The sequence below is a fragment of the Staurois parvus genome, unplaced genomic scaffold, assembly GCF_062004578.1.
Source record: "Staurois parvus isolate SC_StPar_1 unplaced genomic scaffold, SC_StPar_1.0 ptg000316l, whole genome shotgun sequence".
Classification (NCBI taxonomy): domain Eukaryota; kingdom Metazoa; phylum Chordata; class Amphibia; order Anura; family Ranidae; genus Staurois; species Staurois parvus.
This window is the reverse complement of record NW_028318112.1, coordinates 497,848-516,362: the sequence shown is the minus strand read 5'-3', so window position 1 is coordinate 516,362 and position 18,515 is coordinate 497,848. Positions and strand designations below refer to the sequence as shown.

Sequence of the window (18,515 nt, the reverse complement as noted above, 5' to 3'; positions counted from 1 at the left end):
CTAATCTTTTACAGGCGTTTTATAGCTGATATTGTAATTTGAAAAGGGAGTGAAAATACATTAAGGCAATTTATTGAGGACTGACTGACTATATATGCATCTAATAACAGATTATATACAAAAACATTTTTTAAAGAGACAGATTGGAACAGTTTCCTACCTACCCATAGTTGTCACCACACGAAATGGGTTATTAACGACCCTAAAGGACAAAAGATTAGAATATGATGGAATTGTGATCTGGATGAGGATTACTTTTCCCAGAGCAACATCTTAATGGATAGGTTTAAGAAAAAGGGATACAAGGAGCAACAGTTGATTCAAATTCAAAGAGAAGTAGCAGGGATGACTAGAGAGGAACTACTAAACAAAAAACAGAGGACATGGAAAAATAACATGGAACTTGCATTTGCAATGGATTTTTAATAGGGACTATAGAAAATTAGAGAAATCGATAAGTAAATATTGGCCAATCCTTTTGAAGGATATAAGATAGAAGAAAATAACTACTCAAAAAATGTATAGGAAGGCAAATGTTTAAGAAACAGGATAGTGAGAAATGTACTAGCCCCCCCCCCCCTTCCCAAGTAAAAAAGTAACTTTCCTATATTTAAAAGGGTTTTTTAGGTGTAAAAGATGCGTTTCTTGTAGGAAAAGTGATCATAAGGAGAGGAAAAGAACACATTTCAAGTCAATTAGAACTGGGAAGGTATATCAAATGAAACATTTGATTACATGCAAAATTATGCATGTCCCCTATGTACTGGAGTGCAATTATGGACTCCAGTACGTAGGACGTACAACCAGACAATTAGGGATCAGAATAAGTGAGCACATAAATAACATAAAAAAGAGATATAAAAAACAGTGTGTCAAAACATTTTAAAAAATATCATAATAAAGATGCCAGCCAATTGGTATTGATAAGGTCCAGGAAAACTGGAGAGGACAAGATAAGAAGAAACATATCGCAAAATGAAACAAAATGGATTAATTTATTAGACACTTTAGCACCAGCAGGATTGAGTATATTGATCTTAATTGCTTTATCACAAATTATTGAAATGTAAACCATGGTCATCATGATCAATATGTGTAATGCATGGGTATCATAATATGTATGAGGGGATGTGGAAGAGTTGCTTAGAGAGGTTTATTGGTGATTGAGCCAGTTAATAGACAAATCAGGAAGCTGGGCCCCAAACATGCAGAGATTAGATAAACTGATCGAGGAGTAAACAAATTGTTAATGGTGCAGTATTGGAATGAGGACTTCCTGCTGTGCCTCTTGAGAACATCAGGAAGACAAAACGCCGAATCGGGGTGTAGGAGGAAGGGACATCATCCCACACAGTGACCGGAAGTGGTTAATACAGGAGAAGATAGCGGTGAGAGAGCTTAGAGCCAGATCAGTGTTATCCCTTTGCTTATGATGTAACATAAATTTTTATCTTGGTGCAAGGGTATGCACCTAACAATGTGAGTGGGCATTGTGGAAATTATTTTTAATAAATAAAAAGTTTTAAAGATTTCACACTCCATCTCTCCCTACATGTGTGAGACATTTAAAGGAAGGAGTGCAGCTGGCCCAAGAAGGAGAAGGCTGATAGTGGTTATCCATAATACTGAGCGCTGTATGACTCACCTGTGATAGGTAGTCTTATAAATCTGGTGAGTATTCTGTGCCTATGGTGGAGGAGTTCAGGAATACTATGGCACTGATTGTTGAAAAAGGAGCACTTTTTGAGCATGGACACTTTAATAAGTTTGAAGGCATTGTGCATTACACTTTGTGCATATAGAGTGTCCAAGTGCTTTCAGTTATTCAAAAGGACACTTTATTGAATCATGTTTAATTTTTATTTGAGGATATGAGCATTGAAGAAAATATGCCAGTAGAGATTGTTACTAGAGATGAGCGAATCGAACATGGCGAAGTGGAATTCGTTTCGAAGATTAGGAAAAATTCGATTCGCGCCGAATCCGAAAATTAGCAAACTTCGGATGCACGAATCGAATTTTCCCAAAAATGGCGGCGACGTGTGGCGACGGAGCGGGGATCTCTGGGAAGGCGCGCAGACAAGGCGCGCTGACCCATAATGCATTCATTCATGACATGTGATCGCATTAGCCAATCAGCAGCCAGCCAGCCAGCCAGCACTGTGTAATGGTGGAGCTATAAATCGCGGCCATCTTAGAATTCTCCATTAGCCTCCGGTCATTCAAGAGAGACAGACCTGTCTGTATTAGGGACAGAGTTAGGGCCACAGAATCGTTACTCAGGGACACAGAATCGTTACTCAGGGACACAGAATTGTTACTCAGGGACACAGAATTGTTACTCAGGGACACAGAATCGTTACTCAGGGACAGACACAGAATTGTTACTCAGGGACACAGAATTGTTACTCAGGGACACAGAATCGTTACTCAGGGACAGACACAGAATTGTTACTCAGGGACACAGAATCGTTACTCAGGGACACAGAATCGTTACTCAGGGACACAGAATCGTTACTCAGGGACACAGAATCGTTACTGAGGGACACAGAATCGTTACTCAGGGACACAGAATCGTTACTCAGGGACACAGAATCGTTACTCAGGGACAGACACAGAATTGTTACTCAGGGACACAGAATCGTTACTGAGGGACACAGAATCGTTACTGAGGGACACAGAATCGTTACTCGGGGACACAGAATCGTTACTCGGGGACACAGAATCGTTACTCGGGGACACAGAATTGTTACTCGGGGACACAGAATCGTTACTTTCTGCTTCACAACCACTATTGAATTAAAGAGTATGTCAGACAACACGCAGAGGAGTGGCAGAGGAGGCAATGTTTCAGGAGCGAGCAGACGTGGCAGCAGAGGAAGGGGTCGAGGCAGCACTAGTCGCAGCCAGAGGCCAGTGCTCCCGGTGTCATCCAGCGGTCGTGTCTCCACCGACAACCCTGCCGTCATCGATTGGTTGACTCGGTCGTCTTCCTCTTCCCAGGTCACCTCTGACACCTACAGCCAACGGTCGGTGGGTACGTCAGACTCGACCGTTAGTTGGCATGGCCCGGGAGCAAGCCCACTGAAATCACGTGTCCTCTACCTGCCCCTGTCCTTTGGTGTTCCCTCACCAAGCGAAGTATCGCATGCTGTGGGCTCAGCCCCACTGTACAGTGAGGAAGAGCTAACAGAGGGCGGTCAGGAACGGGGGGAGACATCCGCCTCTTCAGCAGCCAGGCGAAGAAGTACTGGCGAGGAGAGTGGCTCGGTAGCCGGTCTAGAGACAGGTCTGTCTCCTGACCCACACGCAGCTGAGGGGGCTAGTAGTGACGCGGAGACCCTAATTGATGATGATGAGGCTGATCGCACTTGGCAGCCTCGTCGTCATCAGGCTATTGCTTTCGCATCATCAGGAGAAGAGGGTGCCAGCTTGCCAGCGAGCAAAACAGTCGGTGGGTTGCCCAGAAGGCAGCAGGGTCGCAGCAGTGTCAGTGGAGGCAAACGGCCACGGAGTAGAGCACCAGCTCCACTGCAGCCTACCACCACGGCCAGTAGTGGTGCCGGTGTGCACGGAGGAAGTAGCAGTCAGCCAGTGAGGAGTAGCGGGGGCAAAGTTTCCTACTCGGCGGTGTGGCAATTTTTCGTCAAGCCGCCCGAGGAAGTAAACGTAGCCGTATGTCGACTATGTGGCCAGAAAGTCAAGCGTGGCCAGGGGGCCCATGTTGGGACTACAGCGTTGCGTCAGCATATGCAGCGTCGCCATTTGGTGGCCTGGGAAAACCGTGATAAAGATACGGCGGTTCTGCCTGCCCCAGCCCCCGCTCCATCACCCGCTCCGTTACTTGCTCCATCACCCGACGTCAATCGCCCTCTATCAGCCAGTCAAGGCTCCAACACCTCTGCTGAGGGGAGTTGTCGCTCGTTGGCATCTTCCGCTCGTTCAGATGCTCCTTCTCCTGCTACTCCTCTTCACGGATTCCGTCAGCAGTCTTTCTTGGAATCCGTTTCCAAGAGACAACAGTTTGCGAGCACGCACCCGACGGTGCAGAAGCTGAACGTCCTCCTGTCCAAGTTGCTGGTGCTGCAGTCCCTCCCTTTCCAAGTGGTGGACTCAGCACCTTTCCGAGAAATGATGGCTTGTGCCGAGCCGCGGTGGAGAGTGCCAAGCCGGCATTTCTTCGCCAAAAAGGCAGTGCCAGCCCTGCATTCACATGTAGAAGAGATGGTGGGCCAGTCTTTGAGCATGTCGGTCTCTGCCAAAGTGCACGGCAGCGCCGACGTGTGGAGCTGTAACTACGGTCAGGGACAGTACATGTCATTTACGGCCCACTGGGTGAACGTGGTGCCGGCACAGCCGCACCAGCAACTTGGACAGGTCACGCCGCTTTTGCCTCCACGTTTGCACGTCCTTGGTCCGGCAAAGATGTCCGCCTCTACCACCTCTTCTTCCGCCGTGTCCTCAGCCGCCACCCCCGTGCCAAGTCCCATTACCCGACCGGCATATCACATGTGCAGGGCGCAACGGTGTCACGCTGTGCTGCACCTGGTATGCCTTGGCGAACGTAGTCACACAGGGGAGGAACTTCTGAGTGTAATGAACAGAGAAATTGACAGATGGCTGTCTCCGCGCAAACTGAAAATCGGAACCATGTTGACCGACAACGGAAAGAACATGGTATCTGCTCTGCATCAAGGAAGGTTGTGCCATGCGCCATGCATGGCTCACGTGTTCAATCTGGTTGTCAAGCGGTTCCTAAAATCCACCATCCCACTGCAAGACATCCTTAAAATGTCACGTAAACTTTGCATGCATTTCAGCCATTCCTACACCGCAAAGCACACCCTCCTTGAGCTGCAGCGGCAGAATGGAATTCCACAGCATCGTCTGATCTGCGACGTTGCAACAAGGTGGAATTCAACCCTACATATGTTAGACCGCCTTTACGAACAGCGAAAGGCCATCACCGATTTCCTGATGTTACAAGCGGATAAAGGTACTCCCCTGTGTAACTTAGATGTCAGCCATTGGCAGCTCATGCGTGACACCTGCCGCTTGCTCAGGCCCTTTGAGGAGGCCACGCTATTCGTGAGTCGGCAGGACTATGGGATGAACGACGTCATTCCTCTGTTGCACGTCCTGGAACAAATGCTGTTAACAATGGCTGGTCAGGGTGCGGTAGACGTGGTGCACAGATCTCAACGCCACATGACCCCTGTGGGGGCAGGACAGGAAGAAGAGGAGGAGGTAGAGGAGGACATTGGTGCTCAGGAATTATTGAGTGAAATGGGTGGTTTTTCCACTCAGCGGACAGAAGTGGAGGAGCAGGAGCATCTGGTAGAGGAGGAGGAGGAGGAGACAGAGGACCCAGACGCACCGTGGCAGTATGCTGTGGAGATGGAGGCAGGGAGTCCCTCGCATTCCTTGGCACAAATGGCCCATAGCATGCTCGGTTGCTTGCGTAGCGACAGCCGAATAATAACCATCAGACAGAGGGATGACTTTTGGCTGTCCACCTTGTTGGACCCTCGCTACCGTTCAAAAATGGTGGCCTTTTTCACACCTGCTGAGAGGGAGGCCAAAATAAAGTACTATAAAAACCACCTATGTAGTCAGTTGGTCTCTGCCTTTCTGCGCCAACGTCCATCCTCAGACACTGTGGGCCCTGTGCGCTCGCGTTCCGCTGCCATGGCAGCAGGGGAGGGGTGGGGTGGTAGGAGCAGTGGCAGCTCCACCAGCAGCGGCTGCCTCAGTCTGCAGTCGATGATGAGTAGCTTTCTTCACCAGCGCAGTGAGGAAACTACTAACCAGCCGCAGCAGCAGCAGCATCAGGTGGACCTGGAGCAGGACCTCAAACAACAGGCTCGGGCCTACTTGGACAGCACCCTGCCAACCGAGGTAGACAATCCCCTTGACTACTGGGCAACGAAACTTGACCTTTGGCCCCAACTAGCTGAATTTGCCCTTGAAAGGCTGTCATGCCCGGCCAGTAGCGTGGCATCGGAGCGCGTGTTTAGTGCGGCAGGAGGAATTGTAACTCCGCGGAGGACACGACTGTCCACCCAAAATGTGGAGAGACTCACGTTTGTGAAAATGAATCAGGCGTGGATTAGTCTGGATTTCAAACCACCAGTTCCTGACACAACTGACTAAATCCGCCATGAATCATGCCCCAAACATGTTATTATTTTTAACATAGGCCTCTGTATGGCCTTCAATTTAAGCTGCTTACGCTTCGCCACTCTGCCATGGGCCCCTGTACCGCCTCCTCTTGCTGCTGCCAGGTCCAGAGTGTGTCATGGGTCCCTGTACGGCCTCCCATTGCTGCTGACTTCATCGCCAGACTCTGCCATGTGCCACTTTCAGGTCTCCTTACACTGTTGGTGGGTTCCATTTTGTGATAGGGTGCTGTATGGCCTTCCATTGCTGCTGCCTCCACCGCCACCCTGCGCCATGTGCCTCTGTCGTCTGCTCACGCTGCTGGCGGCTTCCGCTTTTTAACCGAGGCCTGTGTTTGGCTTCCGAATACTGCTGCATCCACCGCCACCCTGCGCCATGTGTCTCTGTCGTCTGCTCACGCTGCTGACGGCTTCCGCTTTTTAACCTAGGCCTGTGTATGGCTTCAGAATAATGCTGCCTACACCGCCACCCTGCGCCATGTGCCTCTGTCGTCTGCTCACGCTGCTGCCAGGTCCATACTGATTCATGGCCCCCTGTACCGGCTCCTCATGAACGTGGTTCAGCGGGTTTGCATCACTTAACGGCAAATCGTTGACAAACGCTGGGACGTTCAGTGTTGTGCGCATTAAGCCAGACACCAAAGGGCAGCACAGACCTGTTATTACTCGCTCAAGCATGGCTGAACAAAACCAGTCTCTACCACAAATTGGACCCAGACCTGCCCAGGGTCTCGTAAGTAGATTGCACGGAGGAGTAGAGTTCGTTATTGGAATTAACTGTGAGGGACTTTTAAACCTAGGCCTGTGTATGGCCTTCAATTGAAGCTGTTTCTGCTCCGCCACTCTGCCATTGGACTCTTGATAGTCGACGACTATCAAGAGTCCAATGGCAGAGTGGCGGAGCAGAAGCAGCTTCAATTGAAGGCCATACACAGGCCTAGGTTTAAAAGTCCCTCACAGTTAATTCCAATAACGAACTCTACTCCTCCGTGCAATCTACTTACGAGACCCTGGGCAGGTCTGGGTCCAATTTGTGGTAGAGACTGGTTTTGTTCAGCCATGCTTGAGCGAGTAATAACAGGTCTGTGCTGCCCTTTGGTGTCTGGCTTAATGCGCACAACACTGAACGTCCCAGCGTTTGTCAACGATTTGCCGTTAAGTGATGCAAACCCGCTGAACCACGTTCATGAGGAGCCGGTACAGGGGGCCATGAATCAGTATGGACCTGGCAACAGCGTGAGCAGACGACAGAGGCACATGGCGCAGGGTGGCGGTGTAGGCAGCATTATTCTGAAGCCATACACAGGCCTAGGTTAAAAAGCGGAAGCCGTCAGCAGCGTGAGCAGACAACAGAGACACATGGCGCAGGGTGGCGGTGGATGCAGCAGTATTCGGAAGCCAAACACAGGCCTCGGTTAAAAAGCGGAAGCCGTCAGCAGCGTGAGCAGACGACAGAGGCACATGGCGCAGGGTGGCGGTGGAGGCAGCAGCAATGGAAGGCCATACAGCACCCTATCACAAAATGGAACCCACCAACAGTGTAAGGAGACCTGAAAGTGGCACATGGCAGAGTCTGGCGATGAAGTCAGCAGCAATGGGAGGCCGTACAGGGACCCATGACACACTCTGGACCTGGCAGCAGCAAGAGGAGGCGGTACAGGGGCCCATGGCAGAGTGGCGAAGCGTAAGCAGCTTAAATTGAAGGCCATACAGAGGCCTATGTTAAAAAGTCCCTCCAGCAACAGCGTGGGGAGACGACTATTAGTCGTCTCCCCACGCTGCTGCTGGGGGACTTTTTAACATAGGCCTCTGTATGGCCTTCAATTTTAGCTGCTTATGCTCTGCCACTCTGCCATGGGCCCCTGTACCGCCTCCTCATGCTGCTGCCAGGCCCGTAATCTGCCATGGGCCCCCGTACCGACTCCTCATGCTGCTGCCAGGCCCGTAATCTGTCATGGGCCCCTGTACCGCCTCCTCATGCTGCTGCCAGGTCCAGAGTGTGTCATGGGTCCCTGTACGGCCTCCCATTGCTGCTGTCTCCATCGCCACACTCTGCCATGTGCCACTTTCAGGTCTCCTCACACTGCTGGTGGGTTCCATTTTGTCATAGGGTGCTGTATGGCCTCCCATTGCTGCTGCCTCCACCGCCACCCTGCGCCATGTGCCTGTCATCTGCTCACGCTGCTGACGGCTTCCGCTTTTTAACCGAGGCCTGTGTTTGGCTTCCGAATACTGCTGCATCCACCAGGGTGGCGGTGGAGGCAGCAGCAATGGAAGGCCATACAGCACCTTATCACAAAATGGAACCCACCAACAGTGTAAGGAGACCTGAAAGTGGCACATGGCAGAGTCTGGCGATGAAGTCAGCAGCAATGGGAGGCCGTACAGGGACCCATGACACACTCTGGACCTGGCAGCAGCAAGAGGAGGCGGTACAGGGGCCCATGGCAGAGTGGCGAAGCGTAAGCAGCTTAAATTGAAGGCCATACAGAGGCCTATGTTAAAAAGTCCCCCCAGCAGCAGCGTGGGGAGACGACTATTAGTCGTCTCCCCACGCTGCTGCTGGGGGGACTTTTTAACATAGGCCTCTGTATGGCCTTCAATTTTAGCTGCTTACGCTCCGCCACTCTGCCATGGGCCCCTGTACTGCCTCCTTATGCTGCTGCCAGGCCCGTAATCTGCCATGGGCCCCCGTACCGACTCCTCATGCTGCTGCCAGGCCCAGAGTGTGTCATGGGTCCCTGTACGGCCTCCCATTGCTGCTGTCTCCATCGCCACACTCTGCCATGTGCCACTTTCAGGTCTCCTCACACTGCTGGTGGGTTCCATTTTGTCATAGGGTGCTGTATGGCCTCCCATTGCTGCTGCCTCCACCGCCACCCTGCGCCATGTGCCTGTCGTCTGCTCACGCTGCTGACGGCTTCCGCTTTTTAACCGAGGCCTGTGTTTGGCTTCCGAATACTGCTGCATCCACCGCCACCCTGCGCCATGTGCCTCTGTCGTCTGCTCACGCTGCTGACGGCTTCCGCTTTTTAACCTAGTCCTGTGTATGTCTTCCGAATACTGCTGCTTCCACCGCCACCCTGCGCCATGTGCCACTTTCAGGTCTCCTTACACTGTTGGTGGGTTCCATTTTGTGATAGGGTGCTGTATGGCCTTGCATTGCTGCTGCCTCCACCGCCACCCTGCGCCATGTGCCTCTGTCGTCTGCTCACGCTGCTGACGGCTTCCGCTTTTTAACCGAGGCCTGTGTTTGGCTTCCGAATACTGCTGCATCCACCGCCACCCTGCGCCATGTGTCTCTGTCGTCTGCTCACGCTGCTGACGGCTTCCGCTTTTTAACCTAGGCCTGTGTATGGCTTCCGAATACTGCTGCCTCCACCGCCACCCTGCGCCATGTGTCTCTGTCGTCTGCTCACGCTGCTGACGGCTTCCGCTTTTTAACCTAGGCCTGTGTATGGCTTCCGAATACTGCTGCATCCACCGCCACCCTGCGCCATGTGTCTCTGTCGTCTGCTCACGCTGCTGACGGCTTCCGCTTTTTAACCTAGGCCTGTGTATGGCTTCCGAATACTGCTGCCTCCACCGCCACCCTGCGCCATGTGCCTCTGTCGTCTGCTCACGCTGCTGACGGTTTCCGCTTTTTAACCGAGGCCTGTGTTTGGCTTCCGAATACTGCTGCATCCACCGCCCACCCACTGCTGCTGCCAGGCCCATAATCTGTCATGGGCCCCTGTACCGCCTCCTCATGCTGCTGCCAGGTCCAGAGTGTGTCATGGGTCCCTGTACGGCCTCCCATTGCTGCTGTCTCCTTCGCCACACTCTGCCATGTGCCACTTTCAGGTCTCCTCACACTGCTGGTGGGTTCCATTTTGTCATAGGGTGCTGTATGGCCTCCCATTGCTGCTGCCTCCACCGCCACACTGTGGCTCCACACTCTGGTTTTGGCCCCGTGACTGCCCAAATGAGTGAAGGGTGCGGTGATTCTAAGATCGACGGCACTCATCTGCATGTCATACTGACTGACAGTATTAGTTCTCTTCCCCAGCAGACTCCAAGGGCATTTAAATTAAAGGTACAGTGTTCTGCACTAATATAAAGGCTCTCTGAAGCCTAGAAACACCCTTTTTATAAGTTAAATTCGCAGCGAATATATTCGCCTCGAATCGAATTTATTCCGCAAATTCGGCGAATCAGCCGAATTGAATTTTTGAATAATTCGCTCATCTCTAATTGTTACTATAGGTTGGAGAAATAGGTCAACGTTCTGTGACAACCTGCTGGTGATAGTCAGCAGCATACTGTCAGTCAGCCATACTCGCTATTATTGGCCTCCCTGGTGGGCACACTGTGTTCTTATGGACTTTTGGTATATGGTAGAAGTATAGAATTTTAAAATACTCATTGATAAAAAATAGTTGTTCAGATTTGTTAATAATTCCTCTACCATATGAATTTTTTACCAAGTCCTGCAGCTCTAATTTGTATTCTCGAGGAGGATCTCAGCTCAGTACCTCATACCTGGCACAATCCGATAGTAGTCTAAGGGCTTCTTGGAGGTAATCCATCTTTTTCTGAACTACTAATCCTCCACCATTGTAAGCCATACTTATGACCACGTTGTGGTTCTTTTTAGAGCTTCCAAGTCACATTTCTCAGTTTTGGTAAGGTTATTTTTGATCATTATCCCTACACAATTTCTGAAAATCAGCATACACCATTGCATAGTAGGCCTTAATAAATTAATTTTTTGCATGGTGTTGATAAAAAATTTACTTTGGGTGAAAACCTGTGTGGATACATTTATTGGAAAAGCGGGTTGACAAGTTTATCGGAGTCCACTCCACCTTCCAACATCAATCCCTCTAATATTCCTAATGCCTCCAAATCAAACTCATGGCTGTCTTCAGCTTTGGTTCCTTCCACATATGGTGCACTAACAGCCTGGGCACAATTAGTCTTGGGTTTCAGGCTATAATAGCGCTAAACAGTGATGTCTCTAATATATTTGAGTCTCCAAAAAGATTAAACATTCACATTACAACTTGGGGCAAAATTTAACCGCGTTTGTAATAGACTCAATTCACTGTCACTAAGAACATGTGATGAAAGATTAAACATTTTTATAGTGGATTTTACATCTCCTTCTTTCCTCTTTTTGACTTACTTGACTTTGCAAATGTAGTGGGCGTGACTTGTTAAAGAGACCACACCTCCTAAATGCATCATCATAGCAACGACTCTGGGTGTTCCCTCTTCTCCTCCCCTTGCATGTGGTTTCATCAATCTTCGTGCAAGGTGCCAGCTGGATGCACATGCACACTAGGTCCAGCGCACGAAATGGCGTGGCGGTGGCCTCACAGGGATGGATTTACCAAGGCTGCCTTCTAGAGCCATATAGTCAATAAAACAGGACAGCAATTGTGGCGATCCAAGAAAGGCGGTTATTAACACTCTGATGTGCCCAATTACTCTGTCACCTTATGTGAGTGCATTGGATGTGTTTTTGCTAAATTTATCCTTCCACCCAGTGGATGTCTACTGCTAAGCATTAGTGAACCCTACACATTAGTTAGTATTTGGCGTGAAGACCAGCTCACTCTCTAGTATATTTGTTTTTGTGTGGTACATTAGGAAAGTTAAAAAGTCATCAATAGGGTTTTTCTCCAGCTGCTATACATGGAGTGGTGGAGCTTAGAAACCATACCAAAGAACACCGGCCAAGCACACAGGTGTCACCTTAACCACTTGCCCTCCAGAGGATTTACCCCTTTAATGACCAGGCCTCTTTTTGCTACTCGGACCTGCACTAGTTTAACTGATAATTGCATGATCGTGCAATACTGTACCCAAACGAAATTTACGTTTTTTTTTCACACAAATAGAGCTTTCTTTTGGTGGTATTTGATCACATGGGTGTTTTATTTTTCGCGCTATAAACAAAAAAAGACCAAACATTTTTAAGAAAAACAATATTTTTTACTTTCGGCCATAAAAAATATATAGTAAACTCAATTTTAGTTATAAATTTAGGCCAATATGTATTCTGATACGTTTTTCGTAACAAAAAATCCAAATAAGTGTATATTGATTGCTTTGTGTGAAAGTTATAGGGTCTACAAACTATGGTAAAGAAACTGCAATTTACACCATTTTTTTTGCTATACAGTGCTGCACTAGTTTAACGGACAATTGCTCGGACATGCAATATGGTACATATATTAAATTTATGTCCTTTTTCACACAAATAGAGCTTTCTTTTGGTGGTATTGGATTACCTGTGCACTTTTTATTTTTGGCGCTATAAACAAAACAGTTTTGAAAATAACTTTTAAAAAAAAAAACCCAGATATTTTCTCATTTCTGTCATAAAAAATATCCAAAAAAACCCCTAAACTTTTGTCATAAATTTAGGCCAAAATGTATGCGGTTACATGTTTTTGGTTAAAAAAAATCCCAATAAGTGTAAGAGTCTGTATGTATGCTTTGTGTGACAGCATTTACAAACTATGGTATAGATAATAGAATTTACACTGCTTTTACTTTCTGACTGCCAATCACATTTCCTGAGGTGCTAAAATACCAGGATAGTACAAACACCCCCAAATGACCCCTTTTCGGAAAGTAGACACCCTAAGCTATCTGCTGAGAGGCATATTGAGTACATGGAAGATTTATTTTTTTCCACAAGTTTCTGGAAATTGATATAAACCTTTTTTTATGTTTACAAAAAGTTGTCATTTAAATTATATATTTCTCATACAAACCATGGATATATATGTGGAATTACACCTCAAAATACATTCTGCTACTTCTACCGAGTATAGGGATACCCCTTTTTGGAAGCCTAGCCACATACAGGAGCCTGAAATCCAGTGACCACTTTGAAAGCCTGAAAATGTGTAACTTCCTCATTTCACTTCCTCACTACTTATTACAGTTTCGGAGGCCATGAAATGCCAGGATAGTACCAAATCCCCCCTTTTTGGAAAGTAGACACCCCAAGGAATTTAAAAAGAGGCATGTGAGTATTTTGCAGATCTCATTTTTTCTCACAAGGTTTTGAAATATAAAAAAGAAAAGAAAAAATATGTTTTTGGTTTTTTTTTCATTTTCCAAAAACTTGTGGCAACAAACGAGATCTGCAAAATACTCATCATGCTTCTTATCAAATTCCTTGGGGTGTCTACTTTCCAAAAAGGGGTCATTTGGATGGGGGGTTTGTGGGGGTTTGGTACTATCCTGGCATTTCAGGGCCTCCGAAACTGTGATAGGTAGTCAGGAAGTGTAATGAGGAAGTAAAGCCCTTTAAAAGCTTGAAGGTGCTTATTGGATTTTGGGGTCCTGTACTTGGCTAGACTGCCAAAATGTCTCTCACATGTGGTACCCTCATACTCGAGAGAAGTAGCAGAATGTATTTTAGGGAGTAATTCCACATATACCCATGGCATGTGTGAGCAATAAAGCATTTAAGTGACAATTTTGTGTAAAAAAAAAAATAAAAAACTGTTTGTCATTTTCCAAAAACATGTGGTAAAAAATAAATTCTTCCATTGATTCAGCATGCCTCTCAGCAAATAGTTTGGGGTGTCTACTTTCCAAAAAGGGGTCATTTTGGGGGGTGAAACATTTTATGCCCAGCATTAGAAGTTTATGTCACACATTACTCACTCTTCTAACCACCTGAAGCTCAAGCCTTTTCTGACACTTTGTTCACATGAAAAAAATCTGTATTTTTTTGCTAGGAAATTCATTTAATCCCCAAACATTATATATTTTTTAAATCTAACACCCTAGTGAATACAATGGTGGGTGCTGCAATTTTTCATGTCACATAGTACTCGCGTAGCGATTGTTCAAACGCAATTTAAAAAATAAAAAACACTTTATTTACTTTTAATGCACAAAAACACATTATATTGGCCAATTAGTTGTAAAATATAAAAGATGATGTTATTCTGAGTAAATAGATACCAAACATGACATGCTTTAAAACTGTGCATGCCTCGTGCAATTGCGACAAACTGCATACGTTTTTAATATCCATAGGTGACTTTTTAAAAGCCTTTACAAGCTACCATTTTAGATTTACAGATGAGGTCTAGTGTTAGAATTACTGCACTTCATCTGATGTTCACAGCGATACCTCACATGCACGGTGCAACTGCTGTTTACATACCGGCATAGGGTCAACGCTCACACACACAGGGGGGCAAGGGTGCTTTTTTTTTTAAGTTATTTTGATTTTTTTTATTATTTTTACACTGTTCCCTTCATTTGTTTTCTTTTGATCACTTGTAATGCTATCATAGGGAATGCAAATATCCCCTATAACTTCAATGGGCATTGCCATATATTCTTTTTTGAGAAATCTGGGGTCTATCAGACTCTAGATATCAACTCTGCCCTTACATTATCTAATCAAACCAACATCGGTGTGATCAGATGCTTTCCCAATTTACAATTGGCGCTGTTTATATCCTGCTAAACTGAAGCTTCCGATTTCTTAGACTATAGAGATGATTGGCACCATTCTGATTTCCAATCAGCTCTATGGTCATCTGGCAGAAACACCGGCTGCATTCTCAGGTTGCCCCGATGGCATGGGACTGCCCGAGAAGGCCGTGGAAGGCAGAGGGGGAGGGGTGCATCATCTCCCGCCGCTTGTAAAAGCAATTCTGCAGCTAATTAGCCACTAGAATTGCTTTTACATGAAAGCCGATTGCCGGCTGAAAAAAATTATACCAGAATGAACCTGCAGCTGTAGGCATAATCCTGGTATAACCATTCAAAGTCCAGTGATGTACAAGTACGTTGCTGGTCCTTGTTGGGTATATATGCTATGTTCTTTTTTTTTTATGCAGCCTGTGGGCTGCATGGAAAAAAGAGAAGAAATCTCTTCCAGAAAAAGTGTGTGGTATTCCCACCATTAGAATATACCCCCCTGCATCCACCCACTTCTTATGGTGGGCACACATTAGGTTACATGGTGCCACATGCGCCAGTTCCAAGATTGTACAAAAGTCTAAATATTGGCACGCTTGTATACAAATTGTCCACGTATAAGTGGTACCCCACATGGAAAAAGGATGACACCAAGTCCCAAACTATCTTGCCACTACTCCCCATGTAGTCTGGGCATCCGAGGGCTCCACGTGACTGACTATCTGTTCCCTCCTAAATCTGAAACTTATATGTATAGCCTGTTGCCCTCTTGTTTGAATGGAAGGCGGCCAGAAAAATTAATGAGGGACTCATCAATGCAGATGTTTTGCTGGGGAGTATAAACATCTGCAAATTTTGGTTAAGGTGATTTACGAGGAGCCGAATATTGTGGAGCCAGTCAAATTCAGGGTCACCTCAAGGACAACAGAGTGTGTTGTCATTGAAATGCATAAAACATATTATACTCTCATATCTATGCCTGGCCTTGGCAGCAGAGAACACGAGCATATGATGTGGCCCAATACAACCACAATTCATTTTTTTTTAGTAATGCCCTTGTTGAGGGTTAGGCCTGAAAAAAATGTAAATTCAGAAACCGCAATGGGTTTCCATGCAAATGTTCTGGCAAGGTTTGAATTTGGGTTGGCGGCGATAAATTGTTGTGCATATAAATTGCTTTGATCCACAATCAATGCATACAGATATTCCATAAAAAACAGCTCCAAAAAATCAAGGGGAGTATTTAAATTTGCTGTTTCCACCTGAATTCCGGGTTGGGCAGTGAATGGGGGAAGTAAGGATGCTGCAGAATTTGTGGGCTGCCAATCAGAATTTGCAAGCACATCCAGAAGGATACTAGGGGCTCTACAGGCCTGTGTGTGAATTCTTGGTGGCTGCGGGACAATACGCACCAGCTTGTACTGCACTTATGGGACTCGCCACGTCACCAAGTGATACTGCAGTGCTGGTATGTGAAAGACCAGGATGTACTAGGCCGCTGGTGCTTGCCAGTTCACCAAAAGGTAGCGTGGTACTAGTACTGGCACTCTGCTGCATATGAAAGTCATCATAATTTACTGGCAAGTGCTAACAGAGATCAGGCCTGATTCTGTGAACACTGCGGTTTTGTGTGCAATGTATCAAGTAACAGTGACCTACTGACACTGCACTTGCTTGGGGAGAAGGGCGGGTAAGCGTAGGGGCTAAACACAGGTGCTAGCAGGTGCTGGGGCTGATCCTGCTAACGCTGCATTTTTGGGGACACTATACTAATGTGAATGCTGGTATAGTGCTGATCTGATCAAAGATATTGATCCGTTCAGACACTATACTAACAATGGAGGTTTATTGTGTATGAGCATGTTCCTGGCAATCAAGGGGTTAAATGTGATTACTGATGTACTGAAGGGCAATCAGTAGCTATCTGGGAGGGGAGTGAAAACCACAGGAGCGCGAATCACATATACAGTATATGTGATTTTGCCCACCCGTGCCACCCTGTAGCATTATTTCTGCTATGGGGCAGTCAGGAACCGGTTACAGAAGCGGTTTGAGTTAGGGCGCTGCGTTACTTTAACTGACAATTGCGCGGTCAGGCAATGCTGCACCAAAATGAAATTTATGTCCTTTTTTCCACACAAATTAAGATTTCTTTCGGTGGTATTTGATCACCTGTGCATTTTTTATTTTTTGCACTTTAAAAAAAATAGTGACAATTTTGTAAGATACATAGGCAATTTGTTTCTCCAGAATCATTGGTATTATATTATTGTAAGTGACACAGGTTCCAGACTGTCTAAACCAAGCCCTGCCATAAGAGCAGTTATCTCTTAATATTTAGAGTTTTCTTACTGACCTGGGGTTAAAGGTCAACTTTTGACATGCAACAGTAGGTGTCAGAAAAAAATCCAAAATTATTCCTTATCATATACTGCCCCCTTCAGGTAATTAAGAAAGAAAATGACATTTAGTGTGACATCCCAATTAGGTGAGATAAGCTTTGCCCGCCTAGGTTTTTGGGGGCATAAAAATTAGGATGCAGACAGAGAGGGGAACATATCACAAGACATGACCGGAGACAAGGAACAACAGATGGACACAGACACACCCTGAAGTGAGCTGACATCACTGACACCATAGAGTCTATATTGGTAATTATAACTTTCATTTTTCTTTAGCTAACTTGTACTCGCCTTATGTCTCCAGCTAAACTGTTTAGTCTGCTAGCAGTTATGGTTAGCACAGGAGTTGATGTGAAATTATTTTAACTGCAGTATAAATTAATTTAATTTCAATTCTCTGAAGGAAAGATTTTATTTTAAATATCCCCGAAGCTAATTTTAGCTTCTAGTCAATTGTTTAGCTGGGTATACATAACAAAGTAAACCACTTAGTGTAACATTTGATCTTGACCTCAGATAGATTATAAGCTGATTGGATTGGCCTGTGTATGATTTTCTAAACCAATTCATGCTAAGGTACACTTTGAGCTTTGAATATCTGGTTGTAGTGCGATCACGTGATTGATTTGCATATTTTTGTCATATGCTGCTGAGTTACTGATAGTTTCCTACACTGCATTTCTAGACAGCTGATTCTAATTCATTCATATTTGAAAATAATTGCCGGTTTAAATTTCTAACCAGTATTTTGGATTAGATCATTGTACTGTTTTTTTGAATACTTTATTGTTTATCATCACCTATTATATTTCATTGCCGTTTTGCACTGATTTTAATTGTTAATAAATATATATTTTTGCACATTATTGCTTTTTATTTCATTTTCAAATTAGCGCAAATAAAGAATTCAGATTATCAGTTGATCTGTGAGAATTATTAGGGACATTTAATTCCAGATCCCCACTTGTTTTCATAAATTGTATACTGATTGTTTTCTTGGAGTTAAAGTTCTGACACAGACAACTGCAAAACACTAAACATACTGCAGGTGACCTGTTTTTCCCCATCCAGCTTTTTTATCTCTTACCCAGTGGGCTTCTTAGTCTGACCAGTGTGTAACATCCCTACTTCTCCTTCTCACAGCTGTATCATCTCTCCTCAAACTCTCTTTCCTTCACCCCTCCACTCTGCCCCACAGCTTATATATATTGTCCTCCCTCCTGTCTTCACCTTATTACTGCACTCATCAACTCCTGGTAATTCTGAACCTGCATACTAATAAAACCTCCAGGACACTGTGATATGTCCCTCCATATAAGTCACACTCCCACAATCCTGGGCCGCCGTCATTTTCTGTTGACCAACTCACCTGGCACCCCCTATCCTCTAACAGCAGCCACAATCCACACAATATGGTTTCTAAGCCTCTTCTTCCTAGAAACAGTCTTCCCTTTTCCTGTGTCCTTTGGCATGCCCACTCGGTCTGTAA

General features: G+C 46.1%; 1 protein-coding gene across 3 annotated transcripts in view; it reads right to left on the bottom strand.

Annotated features, from left to right (window-relative positions):
• The window catches only part of LOC149457505 (retinoic acid-induced protein 3-like), a 321,697-nt gene that overhangs the window by 108,804 nt on the left and 194,378 nt on the right, over positions 1–18,515 (bottom strand). The window contains exon 3 of one of the 3 annotated variants that reach the window (XM_089683612.1): positions 161–202. The exons of 1 other annotated variant lie outside the window; for it this stretch is intronic. In XM_089683612.1, the coding sequence (XP_089539738.1) occupies positions 194–202 (9 nt within the window). In that variant the 3' untranslated portion in view covers positions 161–193. The remainder of the gene's footprint in view (positions 1–160; positions 203–18,515) is intronic. One more of the 3 variants, XM_089683611.1, reaches the window with a different exon arrangement.